The following is a 15,790-nucleotide window of genomic DNA, read 5'->3' as shown; positions in this document are numbered from 1 at the left end:
GAATTTTAACCTACAAAAATGTTGTAAGAATTTATATTGGTTATATGCCTCTTCTTATCTATTAATACTGTTTTACAGTTCCTGGAAGGATAAAATGCACTATGCACATTTTATTAGTTATCCTCCCACTAGCTCTAACATTAACAAAAATTTCTGTCGCTTACTGTCTGGAGGGTCAATTGCTCAAGAAATAAAGTAAATTCTAAGTATGAGCAGCAGTAGGACAAGCAGAAAACAAATGGATCGATTGTCCTGAAAGATGGTGTCATAATTTAAGTTGAAATGCGCTCCAAAGATAATTTGTGGGGGCTCTGAGGTTCAGAGATATCAGTGAATTAAAAATAGATCCAAATCAAGACTCTACTGTTACTCTACATGCCTAAAACCATGAGAACCAACTAAATACAAAAGTTTAATTTACTTAAATATTTAACAAAAATTTATTGCAAGAGATATTTTTCACTGAATTTACAGTTTCAAGGGACATGGTACAAAACATAGTGCCATCAGCTTTCTCTAAACATTAAATAGGTGCAAATACACAAAGATTAAAAAAAAACAAGGAGCATACTTTACAACATAAATTACAGTACTATAAATATATTTTATGTACATTATACATACTCTTAAGACATCATTTTGATATATAGCATATATTGTATTGATATTCAAACTATTCAGTGCCTTAATAATATTATATATCAGAAACTTAAGAATTTATTTGCATTATTACACTTACAGTAAATGATTTCATATCAATGAGGCCATATTTGGGCCACTTTATTTCCACCATTTAAATAGGCAATTATCCACTTAGATGAGCATTTATGCATATAGCAATAGTTTTCACATGAATATTTTCTCTCTCATGGGGATGACTAGAAGAGGGGTTGTAGTGGGATGACAGTGGGGTGTGGGGAAAGCAGTGAAGGAAAGAGGGTATGAGGTAAAGGCGGGAAAGCCAGATGACTGGGATGTAGAACTGATGCTGGAAAAACTGGCATCTGAGGAGGAGCAACAAATGTTGGCTGATTCCCAGGGCAAAGCCGTGGTCCTACTGAGATCTGAGGTAACGATGTTCTGGTGAGAGCTGGGACTTGGGACAGAAACTGTTGTTGTGGTTGAAGCACTTTAAAGGTACCTGCAGCTGCAGCTGCGGCAGCGGCTGCCGCGGCTGCAGCATGCTGCTGCAAGACAGTATGGTGGATAGTGGTTACAGAGGTAGAACATAAGGGCTGCTGCAAAGGCAAAGGCTGCAGAGGTGTGGTAGGGGGTGGGAGGGCAGCTGGAGGAAAACTAAATTTGACCTTGTTGGCCAGTACGTTCGGTGGTAGGATGTGCTGGTAGACCTCACATGGGAGATTTTTGAATTTGTCATGGTTTTCTATTGGGATTAATAATGTCTGTTCTGGCAAAGCTAATGGAGCCAGGATTTGCTCTGCTGTTACAAAAGCATGGCCACTGACATGTGCTTCTTTGAATGGTAATGGTGGTTGTGTGTTAAGGATTCCTGAATTAAAACGCAGCCACTCAGTTGTTGCCTCATTCATCTTTCCTTGTGGAAGGGCCTCAGCCAGCTCGTAATGGCAAACGTATGATTTCGGTTGTGACTGTCTGAAATTCCTTTCAGTATTAGGCACCTTGGAAGGAATTTGCTTGTCATTAATGTTTACATCCTCACTTCTTTCTTTGTGTTTGAGCAAGGTCTTGTCCATTTCTTCCTTTGCTGGGGCACTAGCTACATAGACAGATATGGAGGGTTCATTGGAAATCCCTGCCAATTCACCAGAAGTGGTCTCCTCTAAATGTTCAGTTTCACCACTGGTGTCAGAAGGGAGGGGACTGGTAGGTTGCAAATTCAGTATGTTTTCTACATGATCAGTTTTTTCTGAGTTCTTTTCCGCACTTGAAATCTCTGGTGATTTTGTTCCCTCTCTTTTGTCTTCACTTATTGACTCATCTTGGTGACATAAGGAAGGACTGGCTTTCATGGGAAAATCTGTATTTTCCTTGAGTTCCAGCACTTTAAGTCCAGCGTGGAATCTGCTTCTTTTTCTCCTCCGTTTCCTTTTTGGTTTACAGGGGGCAACTGAACCACGTGGTGGCCTTAAAAATTCTTCTGGAGAATAAGTCTGTTGATTTAAACTTTCATCTGAAGAATAATAATAGGATTGCTGTCGGCGTTTTCGATGGAGTCTTTCTGATTCATTAATGAGGGAACTATAACCTCTTTTAACAGCCTGGTTCTGACTCATGCATTTCACGTCATTTTGAAGAACAAGACATCTGTGATCCGGACTACAGCTGGGCATTTTGGCTTTCCGGCTACAGTAAGTTCTGGAGTATGTTAAATTATGTTTCTCAGAGTGTATCGTTGCTGGATTGCAATGTTCATTTAAAACAAATGCATTATTTTTATAGTGATTTTTAGAACTCATAGAATCATTATTATTGTATTCAATATTCCGGGTTTTACATATTTCTTCATTTTCACTTAAATATATGGATGCTGATTTGGACCTTTTATCAGTCAATTGATGTGAGTCTAATAATTGCTCTGTAGCTAAATACTGCTTTTCTGAAATTGTTTCCAGCAGATTTTTCCTAGTTGTGCCAGTGGAACTATTTTCCATTTCCATTTTGGAGTGAGTTTCTGGTTCTTTGGTTTTCTCCCCATGGTGATGCTGACATAGTTTTCTTCTTTTCTTCTTTCTTCTACTTTTATGGTACCAATGTTCATGAGTATCTTTCAACCTTATTTTATTGTATTTCTCATCTTTTGTGTCCTGTTTGATTTGATTTTTAGTAAAACTGTGTTTTTTTGTTTTCCTGATCCTACAGGAGATATTTTTATACCTCTGACCCATATGCTCACTTTTTCCAGAATCACAACTGCTGGAGCAAGTGTCATTGGCCAGAAGAGGAATTATGTGGGTGTCTTCATTTCTTCCACCTCCAATTTCACAATCTGGGGGTCCTGTGATAGATGTGTCCTTGCAATCTGAAACCGGTGTCTTGAAAATGTCTTTTGCTTTCTGCTCAGAGTAAAGATCATTTGCAGACACCTTATTTTTATCTACATTATTGTTTAATTTAGTAGCCTTGAAGTCAAAACAGAGAGGATTACAACTATAGGAAATTGATGGTTGAGTAGTTGTGTAAATCAGCATTTCCGATGGCCACTGAAGGACTGTGGAGCCATCTTTGGTAAATACAGGTGCAAACGGTTCGCATGGTCTTTTATGTAAATCTGGTTTTTCATGTGAAGCTACTTTATCCTCTTCAATCTTTGAAGAGCCCATCATCTCAGGAACAAGGCTTTTATCTTCAGCTTCAAATGTGGGGGCATCGTTGTCCTTAACATTTTCCTCTGTGGTATCTTGCAAAGATATGTAACTATTAGGCATAGCAAGAACTGTGGCTTTATTTCCTAACAACTCAGAACTGTTACCACTCAAAGGGATGTCTTCATTAACATTAACATCTTCTAGTGGTGTTTGATCTGGTAATAGGACTGAACTTTGACTATTATCTGCATCAGAAGATAAAGAGACTTGAAATTGGCAAAATGAAGGTAATAATAATGTATCTTTTTCACTAGGAATGTCTTTCATTTCTTGAGTCAGAGCGGTGTCTCTGTCAGTGCACATTCCCTCTGGTGGACGAAAAGAATTAGCTTTCTCCTCAGAACTCAAAAGCACATCTGTTGGTGAAGATAGTTGAAGATGACAAGCACCGGGAACAAATCTACTTTTTCTGTTAAATCCTTTTTCCACAGAGGCATCATCATTGTATTCAGAGAAGGCAGCTGCTGAAGACTCCAGCTTCACAGATGCTTTCTTTGGAAATGCAAACGAAAAGCCAATTTTGTGTCTATGAATTCCCTGGGCTTGATCTCCAAGTTGGTTATTTTTTGCTGCATAATTATTTGTACTTTCAGGATCTGCAATAACCTTGGTAACATCTTTAGTATTCTCTTCACTATGAATCAAAGTACATTTGAAATCTTCCTGGTTATTAACTGAATCCACAACAACTCTTTGGGAAATTTCATTACAATTTTCTTTCACAGTAACAGTTGTTGACTTGAACATGGGGCCACTTCCAGGGGCACTACAAAAAGAAATAAAAGTGTGTATTAGATAGGTCACTTATGACACAAGATATTCAAACATATTTTAGAAAAGTTCTTGTAAGATATTTTCAAATATTTAAATCTTGGTAAGAAATTTACTTTCAGATGATGTACTAGACTTCCAAGCACCACAATTTTATTTAGTCATTAGTTATTGTGGGATAACTTGCAGTCTTCAAGTTACTTTAAGGCAGCAATATTGAGGGTAATGCTAAATTCTCAATCAGCTTTCTGATCTAGATTTTTTTTTTTTTTTTAAAAACCACCATGGTCTCTTCAATGACATTTAGGATTACTGTAGAATTATCTACAATAAAAATGTTACTTTAGCTCACAAATATGATCACTAATATCATAGGGAGATTATGAGCTATGTCCTTAGTCATGACCTCAAAAGGGCTGGGAATTCCGTTCAACAATTCAATTCAACCAATGTTCATTAACAGTGTACCTCAGGTCAAGTGGTATGCTGTAATGCAGAAATTACTCAGATGTAATAGTAGTTTGATGATAGCTTGGAGTCTTTTTAAATTGTTATTCTTATACTTAAAAATACCCTGAAGCTATAAATTATATCTTAATATTCAGTAAATGCAGAAAGACTATTTTAATACGTGATATCATTTTTTTAATACATGATTTCATTTTTTTAATACGTGATTTCTTTTTATATGGCATTATATTCACCATAAATACTGATTTCTGATTAGAGGAACTATGTGGTCCAACGCATGAAACTACATATCATCGTTACCCAAACAGGGTCAGGCGGTGCAGAAACATCCATTCTACTCTAAAATGTTAGCTTCTTAGAAGTTAAAATAGCCCTATTTTTTTTTACTTGAATATGAATATTTTCTTTATCAAATTACTAAGACAATGACTGTTTCATTGCTTGTTTGATACTAAGAAATAGCACTGCTTTCTATTTTGCACTTCTGTAGAGGCACAGAATTAATGGGAAAGTCACGTGTGTATATGTATTATGTGAATTGTAGACTCTGTACCAGAGAAAGTAATTTAAATAAGAAATACTGCTTCTTTTTTGCACATATCTTAAAATAGCTTTATTTTTTCTTATTATATCAAAATTTGCATTTGCAAATGATAATAGCATACACTGTTACATAGGTTTTTCAAATTTCTATAGCATAAATTTGCACTTCTATAATTTTTCATTCATTATCAGAGTAAAAATATCTGCTTGATATAACTGAGTTGTAGTTATGTTTTATTTTTAACAGTTCCCTATAGGATTCCAAATGCATTTAAATCTATATTGATTTTTCCAAATTTGACAACACAATGTTTGATATATCAGTATTTCTCCAACACTATTGACTATACAATAGATTTGGTATAAAATAGTTCTGTTTTAGACAATAATAAAAGAGATTATTTATTGTGTGGGGAGACTCCAAAAGATTTTTATCCCTACAACATTGCTCTAGCTTTAATTTTAAGTTCAGAATTGTAACATTATAAATCTTCTCTGGTAGGGGCAGATCAAAGTGTAAGAATGCGACCTTCTTACAGTCTATTTATAGTTTATTCATAGTGAAACCAGTTTTTCCCTAAAACGTATAAAGTCTTCCTGATCTTTTTAAAAGAATAACTTCATGTGAAAGCCCTCTCAATTTTTAATTCAAACAGTAAATTCCTCTAAATTTCCATTTATAACAAAGGTCATGAGATGGTGCTATGGTCACTTTTTCAAATATTTGAATTTCAACCAAGAAGAGAATAGCTTTTAACTAGGATGGTTAAATAGCAAAATAATGTGGAATTTATTTTTAAACTAAAATTATAGTAATTTTGGCTTTTTATTGAAATGTGCATTAAACAGGTGTTTGCATAAAATTCAAATTCAAATTACCGAATTTACAACTCACAGAAAATCATGAAAATGTGAGTGTCTCATTCTGGGTACAGCAATGAATACATTCTTGCCCTTTATTTGCACATATCTTTGTTTAATGGCCATTATATTTTAAGAAAACTTAACATTTCACTGTACACTCACCACACAGTTTCCTTTCTTAGTTCAGCCAGCTTGTGCAGACGTTGGAGTGCCTTTTCCTGTTTTCTTTCATCTTTCCTGGATTTAGATGCTACATTTCGAGCAAATTCCCTTTGTTTCAGTTCTTTGAGCCTCTATTAAAAAAATATGGAAATGATTAATAGTTTTGGGTTAATGGCAATTTCAAAGTTATTATTTCTGGGATTTTCTAATATATCATCGTTGACCTCATCTAAAGCAAAATTCAACATCTATGGCAATCCGCTTTTAACAAATCATTATCTTGAACATTTTAGCTTGTAAAAATGCTGAGGTACATTATTACACTATATCAAAATATGTATTTATGCCGTAGGTAAACTAGAATTGAAAACTTTCATTTCATCTTGTCATCTGCTAAGTTTCTCTGACTTATTCAGGAGAAATATGTAGTCTTATAAATGCTAATTTTCAAACAAACTTAATTAGTCCTTGATTTTCAGTTATATATAATATATTCTATGATATTTCAATGTATTCCACATTAGAAAGGTAGCTCATCCTTTTTAATGTTTTCTAAGAATAACTTTAATGTTATTCCATAAGGCAAATGACCTCTACTAATGTGACTAAGGCAATCCCTCCCCTCAAATATCAGGCACATTTCCCACATAAGTCAAAATTTGGGAAGAAAATTCAAATTATTCTTGTGGAAATTCTTTTTACATTGGGCATATTATTCATCTGTATTAAAGGAGCTCATTTTCTGGGTTGAGACTCAGAAAGACAACATGTTAACTGGAGTAGAACTGATAAATTCTCATGTGTGTAACATGATTTTATGAACATGAAGGTGGTCCCATACCCTAAATATTTTTACTTGAGCCTTTCAAAAACACAATGTACAGTTATTAAAAATTAAATTGTTTGTCTCCTGATGATTCATGTTGCTATGCAATTGTGATATGTCAGATCTTAGAATACTGCCCAAAGAGAATATAAATATATATTAATCACATTTTTATAGAGTTTGAGCAAAGTCTTAATAAGTATCTTTTACATTGATTTATGCCAGATATATAAAATGCCTGGTATATAAAATGCTTGCTCTGGGCCTCCTTAGTGGCCACGGATTAAAGTCAGCGCTATCAAACTATTGCAGCAAATGAGTTGGATCCCCAGCCAGGGAGCTAACCCACCACAAAGGGCATGTCAGACCTCTCCTGTCGCGCCTGCTGCTCCCCTCAGCAGTGTACTCCAATAGATCAGCTGTTCTGCTCCCCACTCTGTCTCTGGTGAATCCTCTCACATTCCCCCACACTGCATCTTTGGCTTAAACCCCAGTTCTTTTATGTTTAAATAATTTAAATCTTTAAAATGTTTGCTCAATAAATATTTGATGAAATAATACTAGATTCCTAGTAATGAATGATATATGTTTCATTATATAGGTAAATAAGTAATCTCTAATATTTGAATTAATGGAGTTTATATAAGACGTGTGTATGCCTATGTGGTGTGCATGTACATTTTAAGAATTCACTGTAGAATAATTATTTTAAAAATACAAAGATATTTTGAGAGTGCTCCTTTATATTGACATATTTGTGAAAAGAAGTTTATTCTAAGTGGTATTTAGATAAGAAATAGATTGTCATAAATAGATAAATATCAAAAGTCATAAAATTATGTTATGAAAAGTAATATTTCGTTACCATTATTTGATATAACTAAAAGTAGCCATGATTTAAAAATAGCCATGAAAATATTTATTGATTAGAATTACATATAGAATTACAGTATAATAAGAAAGTATTCTCAATGTAGGTATTCATAGGCTTGGTCATTTCTATTTCTTAAAACTTTATAAACTATATTTTATATCTAGTAGAGCAATTTTGACAGATAAATAACAGAGTCAAGTAAATAATTTAGAGAAGGCCAAATGGAAACTTTAGTTCCACAAAAATAAATATATAACATAATACCATTGAGGCTTATGGAAACAATGTTATTTTAAAAGTTTGTTCAGCAATTTATAAAAATCACTCAAAAGATAGTCTTAGTGATAAATGCCAGGAAAGAACTGCAGAAAATTAGTAGCATTTTAAAGGAATTTATGGGAAAATGGGGTCTTCCTACTGTATTAAAAAACAAATTATAACATACACAAGTATATAATTCAATATTTGCTTTGTAAATAAGTAATAGTGAAAAACATGAAAAATCAATATTCTTTGTTTACAATACCATCTCAGGGGCTCTACTCTACTTTGCTACTAATTTGTTTCCACTAGTCTATAGTGAACCAATTGTCACAGGAGCAACACAGGTGATTAATCCTCAGATGTGGTCTCAAGAAAATCACGGCAGTTGGATAGTTGGGAAAGTTATGATACTCCTGGTTTCAGATTAGTGATGACTTTCAGAGGCTGACAAAGGTGTAATCAATGTGTGAGAGAGTGATAGGGAAGGAGAGAGATAGGGAGGGGGAGACAAATAGAGGAGAGATAATATCACTGAGATAGCTCATCAGTTTGTACTTAAATATTTAGATGAATTATGTTGGTTTACAAATGCAAACTGAACTTTCATGAACATTCTTATATTGATATTTTGGATACTCTGCATAACTGTATGCTTGCAAGATTGGTGTACAAGCAGAATTGCTGTACATACATACTTTTTGAAGTTTTCAAACTGCTGTTTGTAACTTTACACCATTTTTGCACTCCTCCAACAATAGAGTATATATCCTATCACACGGTGGGTAGCATTGATCTTGATTTTTCAGTTGATAATAAGTAATATATCATTACATGTCTCACCTTTGTATGATTCATTTTTTTTTTTAACTAGGATAGCTGGAATATTTTTAGACATATTAGCCCTCTGTATTTTAGAATTCCTGTTACACCTGAAAATTTATTAAGCAATGTTATATACATTTTGTCATTTGATCCTTAAAATAGACATTTGAACCAACAAGTTCATTATTACTATACTTATTTAGAGAAGACAATACTAAGGCTAAGCAAATTTTAGACTTGTCCAGAGTCACATGCAAGTAAAAGAAAGAGGATTAGCAAAATATTCTTAGAACACTTCTGTGATTTATTTCCAATATTTACTCTACTACAGGTTAGTCAAACTGTCTAACTCTTCACAAACCCTGATTAGCTAACCCAGGGTTAGCTGTCTAACCCTGATTTGACTGGTAGGCTTATTCATTTTTCTTGCAGCAAGTATTCAGTCAGTGCTTATTGTGTGTCAGTTGCTATACCTTGTAGAGTGGATATATTTGTGACAAAGAAGTTTCTACTTGTTTCATTAAGATGTCATCAATTGTTGAGAGAGACAGACATTAAAACATGTAAGTTAATTATGTAGTATAGTAGATATGATAGTTGTATAGTAAAAAATGTGTTGTGGTTAAAACAATGTTAAACAGACTGTATGTCGTGAAAGGAGAGAGAAGTTTCAAATACAGTGATAACGGAAGCTTTATGTTCGGTTTATTTTCTGGTTTTGTTTAACAAATTACCACAAACTTATTGCTTACAGGAGCACACATTCATTATCTCACAGTTTTGAGAGACCTCTATGGCTGTCCTTTGCTCAATTAAAGTGTCAGACACGATGTACTCTCCTCTGGAGATTTGTCTTGGAAAACATCCATCTCCCAATCTTCCTATTGGCAAAATTCCTTTCCTTGTGGTTGTAGGACTGAGAGCCTTAGCTTCCTATTGCCTGTCCACTGGGTCATTCTCAACAACCACAGACTGCCAGAAGTTTCTTGTCCCAGATCCCACTCACAAGACTTCTTATAGCAGTACAGATTCTTCAATGTGAGTCTTACATAAAATAATCTATATAAAGGAACTAAATCAATGGAGTGACATTCTATCACTTTTTTTCATGTATTAAAAAACAAGTCACAGTTTTCATCCATAGTCAAGCGAAGGGGATTATATAAAGGCATGACTCATTTGGGGTGAAGTGAAGGTATGTCCAACACAGAGAGTCTCATTGAGAAGGAGATATTGAGCAAAAACTTGTAGGAGATATGGAATAAACTAAACGATATCTCAGGGAAGAATCTCCAGGCAGAAAGAAAAGGCAGAAGCAGCTATTGCATGCTGTGTGGGTTTTGATCGCTGTGCTTAGTTGCACGGTAGTAGTGATGCTTTCTAACTGCAATTCATAAAGTATGGGGAAATGGAAAATTATCTGAACCACAACACTGGGCAGTGACAATTGACAGAGAAGGAGAAACTCAGTCCTAGCTTACACGTGGTTCTCTACCTTATGCAGGCACCAACCAAAAGTGGACATCTGCATCACTGCAGCTCCTCCTGGGATGTCCCTGAAGAGTTATGAAGGGCAATCCTCAGCAGTGGGCAGAATTTTAAACAGTGAACCTGACTGTTCATTTTTCTTGGGACGAGAAATGATTAGACGTCAGATTAAATACTGATTCATGGACTGTGGCCAATGAGTTGGCTGGGATGTTATAGAATTGGAATGAACATGACTGGAAAATTAGTGACAAGGAGGCCTGGGAAAGAGTTGACTAAATATCTCTGAAAGGGTAAAAAAATCAAAGATTTTCTGTATCACATACTTAACAAAAAGTCATCTTAGCACAGGAGAATTTTTATAATCAAGTGGATAGGATGAATACAAATACCAGATGGTTTTTCCTCCCAGTCAATCCTGCCATTGTTCAATGAACTCATGGACAAAGAGGCCATGGTGGTAGAGGTGAAGGTAATGCATGGACTCATCTGTTCATGCAAGTCTATAATATGAACTTCCACTTAGAAGGGATGCTCTAGTTACAGTCACTGCTGACTGCCCAATCTGTCAGCAGCAGAAATTGGTACCTCTAATATGGCACCATTCTCTGTAGTGATGTCAATTACCTAGTGGCAGCTTGGTTATTTGGCTTGTTTCTTGATGGAAAGGGCAGCATCTTGTCCTCTTGCAATATATACTCTGGATATAGACTTGCCTATCCTTCATGCAGTGCTTCTTTCAAAATTAAAACCAAGGATTTCTACCATCATGATAATATACACAGAATTTCTTATCATCAAGAAACTCACTTTACTCATGGAATTCACTGGTCTTCCCATATTTCCCACCATCCTAAAATAGCTAATTGGACAGAATGGTGAAATCGCTTTTTGAAGACTTAGTTGTAGCTTACTAGGTGGTAATACCTTGCAGGACAGGAACAAGGTTCTCGAGGAGATTGTATATGTTATAAATTAACATCCAATGTAGGGTACTATTTCTCTTATACTTAGGATTTGAAGGGTGCAAAATCAAATGATAGAAACTGAAGTGACACCTTTCACTATTATCCCTATTGAAAAGCACTCAACTAAAATAATAAAAATTCCATCCTCTCTCATAAATAAGAAATGCTACCTTACACACTTCTCACTAACAGAACTGTGGGATATATCTCTAAGAAGGAAATACCTTAAAAAGGAAGAAAATTTTCCTTTATGTTTTTCTAATGATTATGTTTACTCTCCACTCAGGTGTAACTGTGAGTCTTAGATGGACAGTAGTCATTTTTCAATTGTGAGACTATCAGTTTTGCAGTGAAGGTCTAGATGCTAAATATAGCTGAACAGAACAATAAAAAAAAAAAAATCGCTGTTCCCTATTAGCATCATCCCAGGACTGATTATGCAGTTTGGGGAAGAAAAAGATAAAAAGCAACTGAATTTGAGTTTTCTCTTACTTGCTGCAGAATGTAATCTTAATTTATATACCCACTTACTAGATGTGTGACTAGATAATTCACTTCATAGTAAGCCTCTGACACTTCTGATAAAGATACTGACAATACCTAAAATTACTTCTACTTTTTATATTCTAAGATCAATACTTTTATAGTAACATCTTTTAAGAAGAATTATTTGGTATTAAATAAAATATATATTTAAAACAGTAATAAGAATTATCTTGTTAAAAGTATTTTCCCTACTACAAGTAAATCCACATCTTCTTTGAATTGTTCTAATACTTCTGTTCCTACTTTCATATTTATTAGTGAGTTAATATATTATCCACTATTACTGTTTCCACAGGCTCAAAATTTCCTTTGAATTTCCAAGTTGTTGCTATCAAGAACTCTTTTCCATGGCTTTTGAAAAATCTAAGTATGCTTTTTATCTTACTAGAAGTAATACTCTCAAAGAATTACACCTCAATCACCAACTCTATTTCCTGAATCAATTTAGCTCTCTTGGAAGACACAATGCAGTGGTTCTATTAGCATGTTAGCAAACATATTTCTTTAGAGGTTAAGATATTCAAGTGAATGGTATCACACTTCAATGTGTAATTTCCTTCCAGTCATTATTTAATCAATGGCATTATGCTGAGTGAACGTGTGGAAGACATTTTAAAATTTCTTTTCCCATTACTATCATGAATGTGTATCATTTGGACTTTTCACATGGCAGCTTTAAAAGCATCTAATCTCTTAATGGCATATCAGATCTGAACAATATCTTTCCCCAAGGCCTCTCAATCTTTAGATTCCATTAACTCAAGTTTCTCTTTGTGGACAAAAAAAAAAAAAAAAAAAAAAAAAAAAATCTCATTCTAGTTCTAAGATAAAAGTCTTTGCAATCTGTATGTGTTATATCTAAAACTGATTTTCCATCCATTCAGTTCATTTTCTTAAGTGCTGGATCAGAAGTGTCTTATGCATTCTAAGTGCTCATGAATGCTTGTCAAATTGAATTGGCACAAGATGGCAGTGATTAACTTCCTCATACAATAGAAGGCTTTGAAATTTTGCTAACAGCAATCTCAAGATATTTGGTAGTACAGGGAAAGCAATGAAAACTCAAATATAAGAAATATTGACATTTGTATTTACAAACAACAACAAAAACTTGAATGGGTAGAAATTGAAGAACAGTTAAAAATTTAGTTCAATTTTATAGGAATGTTGTTATATTATAATGTTTTAAAAATTAACATGCTAAGGCCTCCCTGGTGGTGCAAGTGGTTAAGTGTCAGAACTTAGAAGCAATCTGCAGCTACTGCAGCACGAGTTTGATCCCCAGCCAGGGAGCTACCCACATGGCTCAGCAGACCTCACATGTCTCACCCGCTGCTCCCCTCAGCAGTATATTTCAGTCAATCTGCCTGTTCTGTTCCCCACTCTGTCTCTGGTGAATCCTCACCCCCCCCCCCGCACCTCTGGCCTATACCCCAGTTTTTGTATGCATAAATAAAAATAAATCTTTAAAATAATAATTTTGTAAATAACCAAATATGTCTGCATTTAGACACAAGCAAAGCAAAAAATGCACTAAATGTGAATGATACTTTTTTTTTTTACTATATGGTATTTCAATTTTTTTAGAGGCATTTTTTTTTAAAGATTTATTTATTTATATAAGAACTGGGGTATAGGCCACAGGCGCAGGAGGGCGAGAGGATTCACCAGAGACAGAGCAGGGAGCAGAACAGGCAGACGACCGAAAACACTGCTGAGGGGAGGAGCAGACAAGACAGGAGAGGTCTGCTGAGCCATGTGGGACTCTCCCTGGCAGGCTGGGAATCAAACCCGCACTGCAGAGGCTGCGGACAGCTTCACAGCACAGTGCTCAACCCGCTGCACCACCTGGGAGGCCCAAGGCATGCTTTACTCTTTTTTTGAGATTTTTTTTAAATTTTGAATTTGAAATACAAAAACAAGATGCATTTTCAAACTGAAACATAAATTGCCATTCTGTAGCTCTCCCAATCATATGTTTTATCTATGACCTCAAAGATAGATAGGTTATTTTAAATATTTCCAAGCTCCTTCAACAAGCATAAGAAAATCAGTATACTAAGTAAAGAGGGTAAAATCAGTCTGGTGAAATTTTATATATATGATTTTTTTTAAAAAAAGATTTATTTATACAAGCACTGGGTACAGTCAGGAGCATGGGAGGGTGAGAGAATTCACCAGAGCCAGAGCAGGGGACAGAACAGGCAGACTGACGAAATACACTGCTGAGGGGAGCAGCGGGCAGCACGGGAGGTCTGCGCGCCAACTCAGTGCTCAACCGCTGAGCCACCGTGGAGGCCCTTATGTATGTGGTTTTTAAAATGAAATATTTATGGACTGTTAATATTTTTATCACCTTTGGTATAAATAGCATGGGACAAACAATTTTGAGGGACCACAGAAGTGGTAGCTTGTGGGGAATAATCTCTTTTTTGATCACAAAATATTTTTTTTTTTTTTAAAGATTTATTTATTTATTTATACAAGCAGTGGGTACCGTCAGAAGCGCGGGGTTGCCAAGCTGCCCGCAGCCTTGCAGCGCCGGTTCGTTCACAAAATATTTTTTTTAAAGAAAAACATTATCCTCTTTTTACAATCCTGAACCATCCTCTCACTTGAGGTTTTTTTTTTTTTTTAAGATTTATTTATTTATACAAGAACTGGGGTACAGGTCAGAGACTCCGGAGGGTGAGAGAATTCAGCAGAGAGAGCAGGGAGCAGAACAGGCAGATGGACGGAATACACTGCTGAGGCAAACAGCGGGCGTGACAGGAGAGGTCTGCTGTGCTAAGTGGGACTTTCCCTGGCCGGCGGGGAATCAAACAGGCGCCCGAGAGGCTGCAGACAGCTTCATAGCGCAGTGCTCAACCCGCTGTGCCACCGGGGAGGCCACACAAAATATTTTTATATGTATAGTTACAAATGACTTATCACTTAAAATATACAAAGGGAATTATGGGTAAAAGGTTAGCAAATATTTTTCCTTTTTCTTGGAGGAATATAATGTAACTTTGGTTTAATTTCATAACTGTTTCTTATACACTTAATAAAGGCAGAATATCAATTGTGTTATTAGACATTTTTCTTCTGATTGAAAATAACCCTTATTTAGCAAATTTCATTTACGCTGGGAAAAATATAAAGAATCCATTTAGGGCCTCCCTGGTGGCACAGCTGGTTGAGCGCTGCGCTGGGGAGCTCTCCACAGCCTCTGCAGTGAGGGTTCGATTCCCATCTGGCCAGGGAGATTCCCACATGTCACAGCAGACCTCTCCTGTCTCGCCCGCTGCCCGCCTCAGCAGTGTATTTCCGTCATCTGCGTGTTCTGCTCCCTGCTCTGTCTCTGGTGAATCCTCTGACTATGGCCTGTATCCCGGTTCTTGTATAAATGAAAAAAATCTTAAAAAAAAAATCTATTCATACTTGGTGGAAAGTCACCATAAAATGTTAAGTAATTATATTACATAAATAACTATTTTTTTGTTTAGTTAATAAAAGTTTGATAATTTGAATCTGCAAGCCTCAACTTCTATTTTTATTTTATTTATTTTACTTTTTCCAATTATTTTATTTATTCCTTTATTTTAAAGGCAACAAAGTGACATTTTCTATTAAAATCTCTCCTCTATTTGATGAAACACATTGACTTGTTACAATATTTGTCTCTGGTAGTACAACTTAATCCAATAATATGATTTATTTACTTTCTAGGCATAAATCACTATTGAAGGTGCTATGGAAGCAAGAGTTGGACAAAAGGATGATTCCTAATCTCAGCAACATACAATTTGGCCCATTAAAAAAATATCATATGTGAATAGACAATGCTATTTTCTTAAAAGAG

The 15,790-nt window shown here is 35.3% G+C and overlaps 1 protein-coding gene across 1 annotated transcript in view; it reads right to left on the bottom strand.

Moving 5' to 3' along the window:
• Window positions 1-421: 421 nt before the first annotated feature.
• ZNF804A (zinc finger protein 804A) overlaps window positions 422-15,790 on the bottom strand; it is a 221,886-nt gene continuing 206,517 nt past the window's right edge. The window contains exons 3-4 of the mRNA XM_054699909.1: window positions 6,159-6,289; window positions 422-4,113 (exon numbers count right to left, since the gene is read on the bottom strand). Coding sequence (XP_054555884.1) covers window positions 879-4,113; window positions 6,159-6,289 — 3,366 coding nt within the window. The 3' untranslated portion in view covers window positions 422-878. The remainder of the gene's footprint in view (window positions 4,114-6,158; window positions 6,290-15,790) is intronic.

Source organism: Talpa occidentalis, unplaced genomic scaffold (assembly GCF_014898055.3).
Source record: "Talpa occidentalis isolate TD23 unplaced genomic scaffold, MPIMG_talOcc4v2.1 talOcc4.3, whole genome shotgun sequence".
NCBI lineage: Eukaryota > Metazoa > Chordata > Mammalia > Eulipotyphla > Talpidae > Talpa > Talpa occidentalis.
This window is presented reverse-complemented; position numbering and strand designations above follow the sequence as displayed.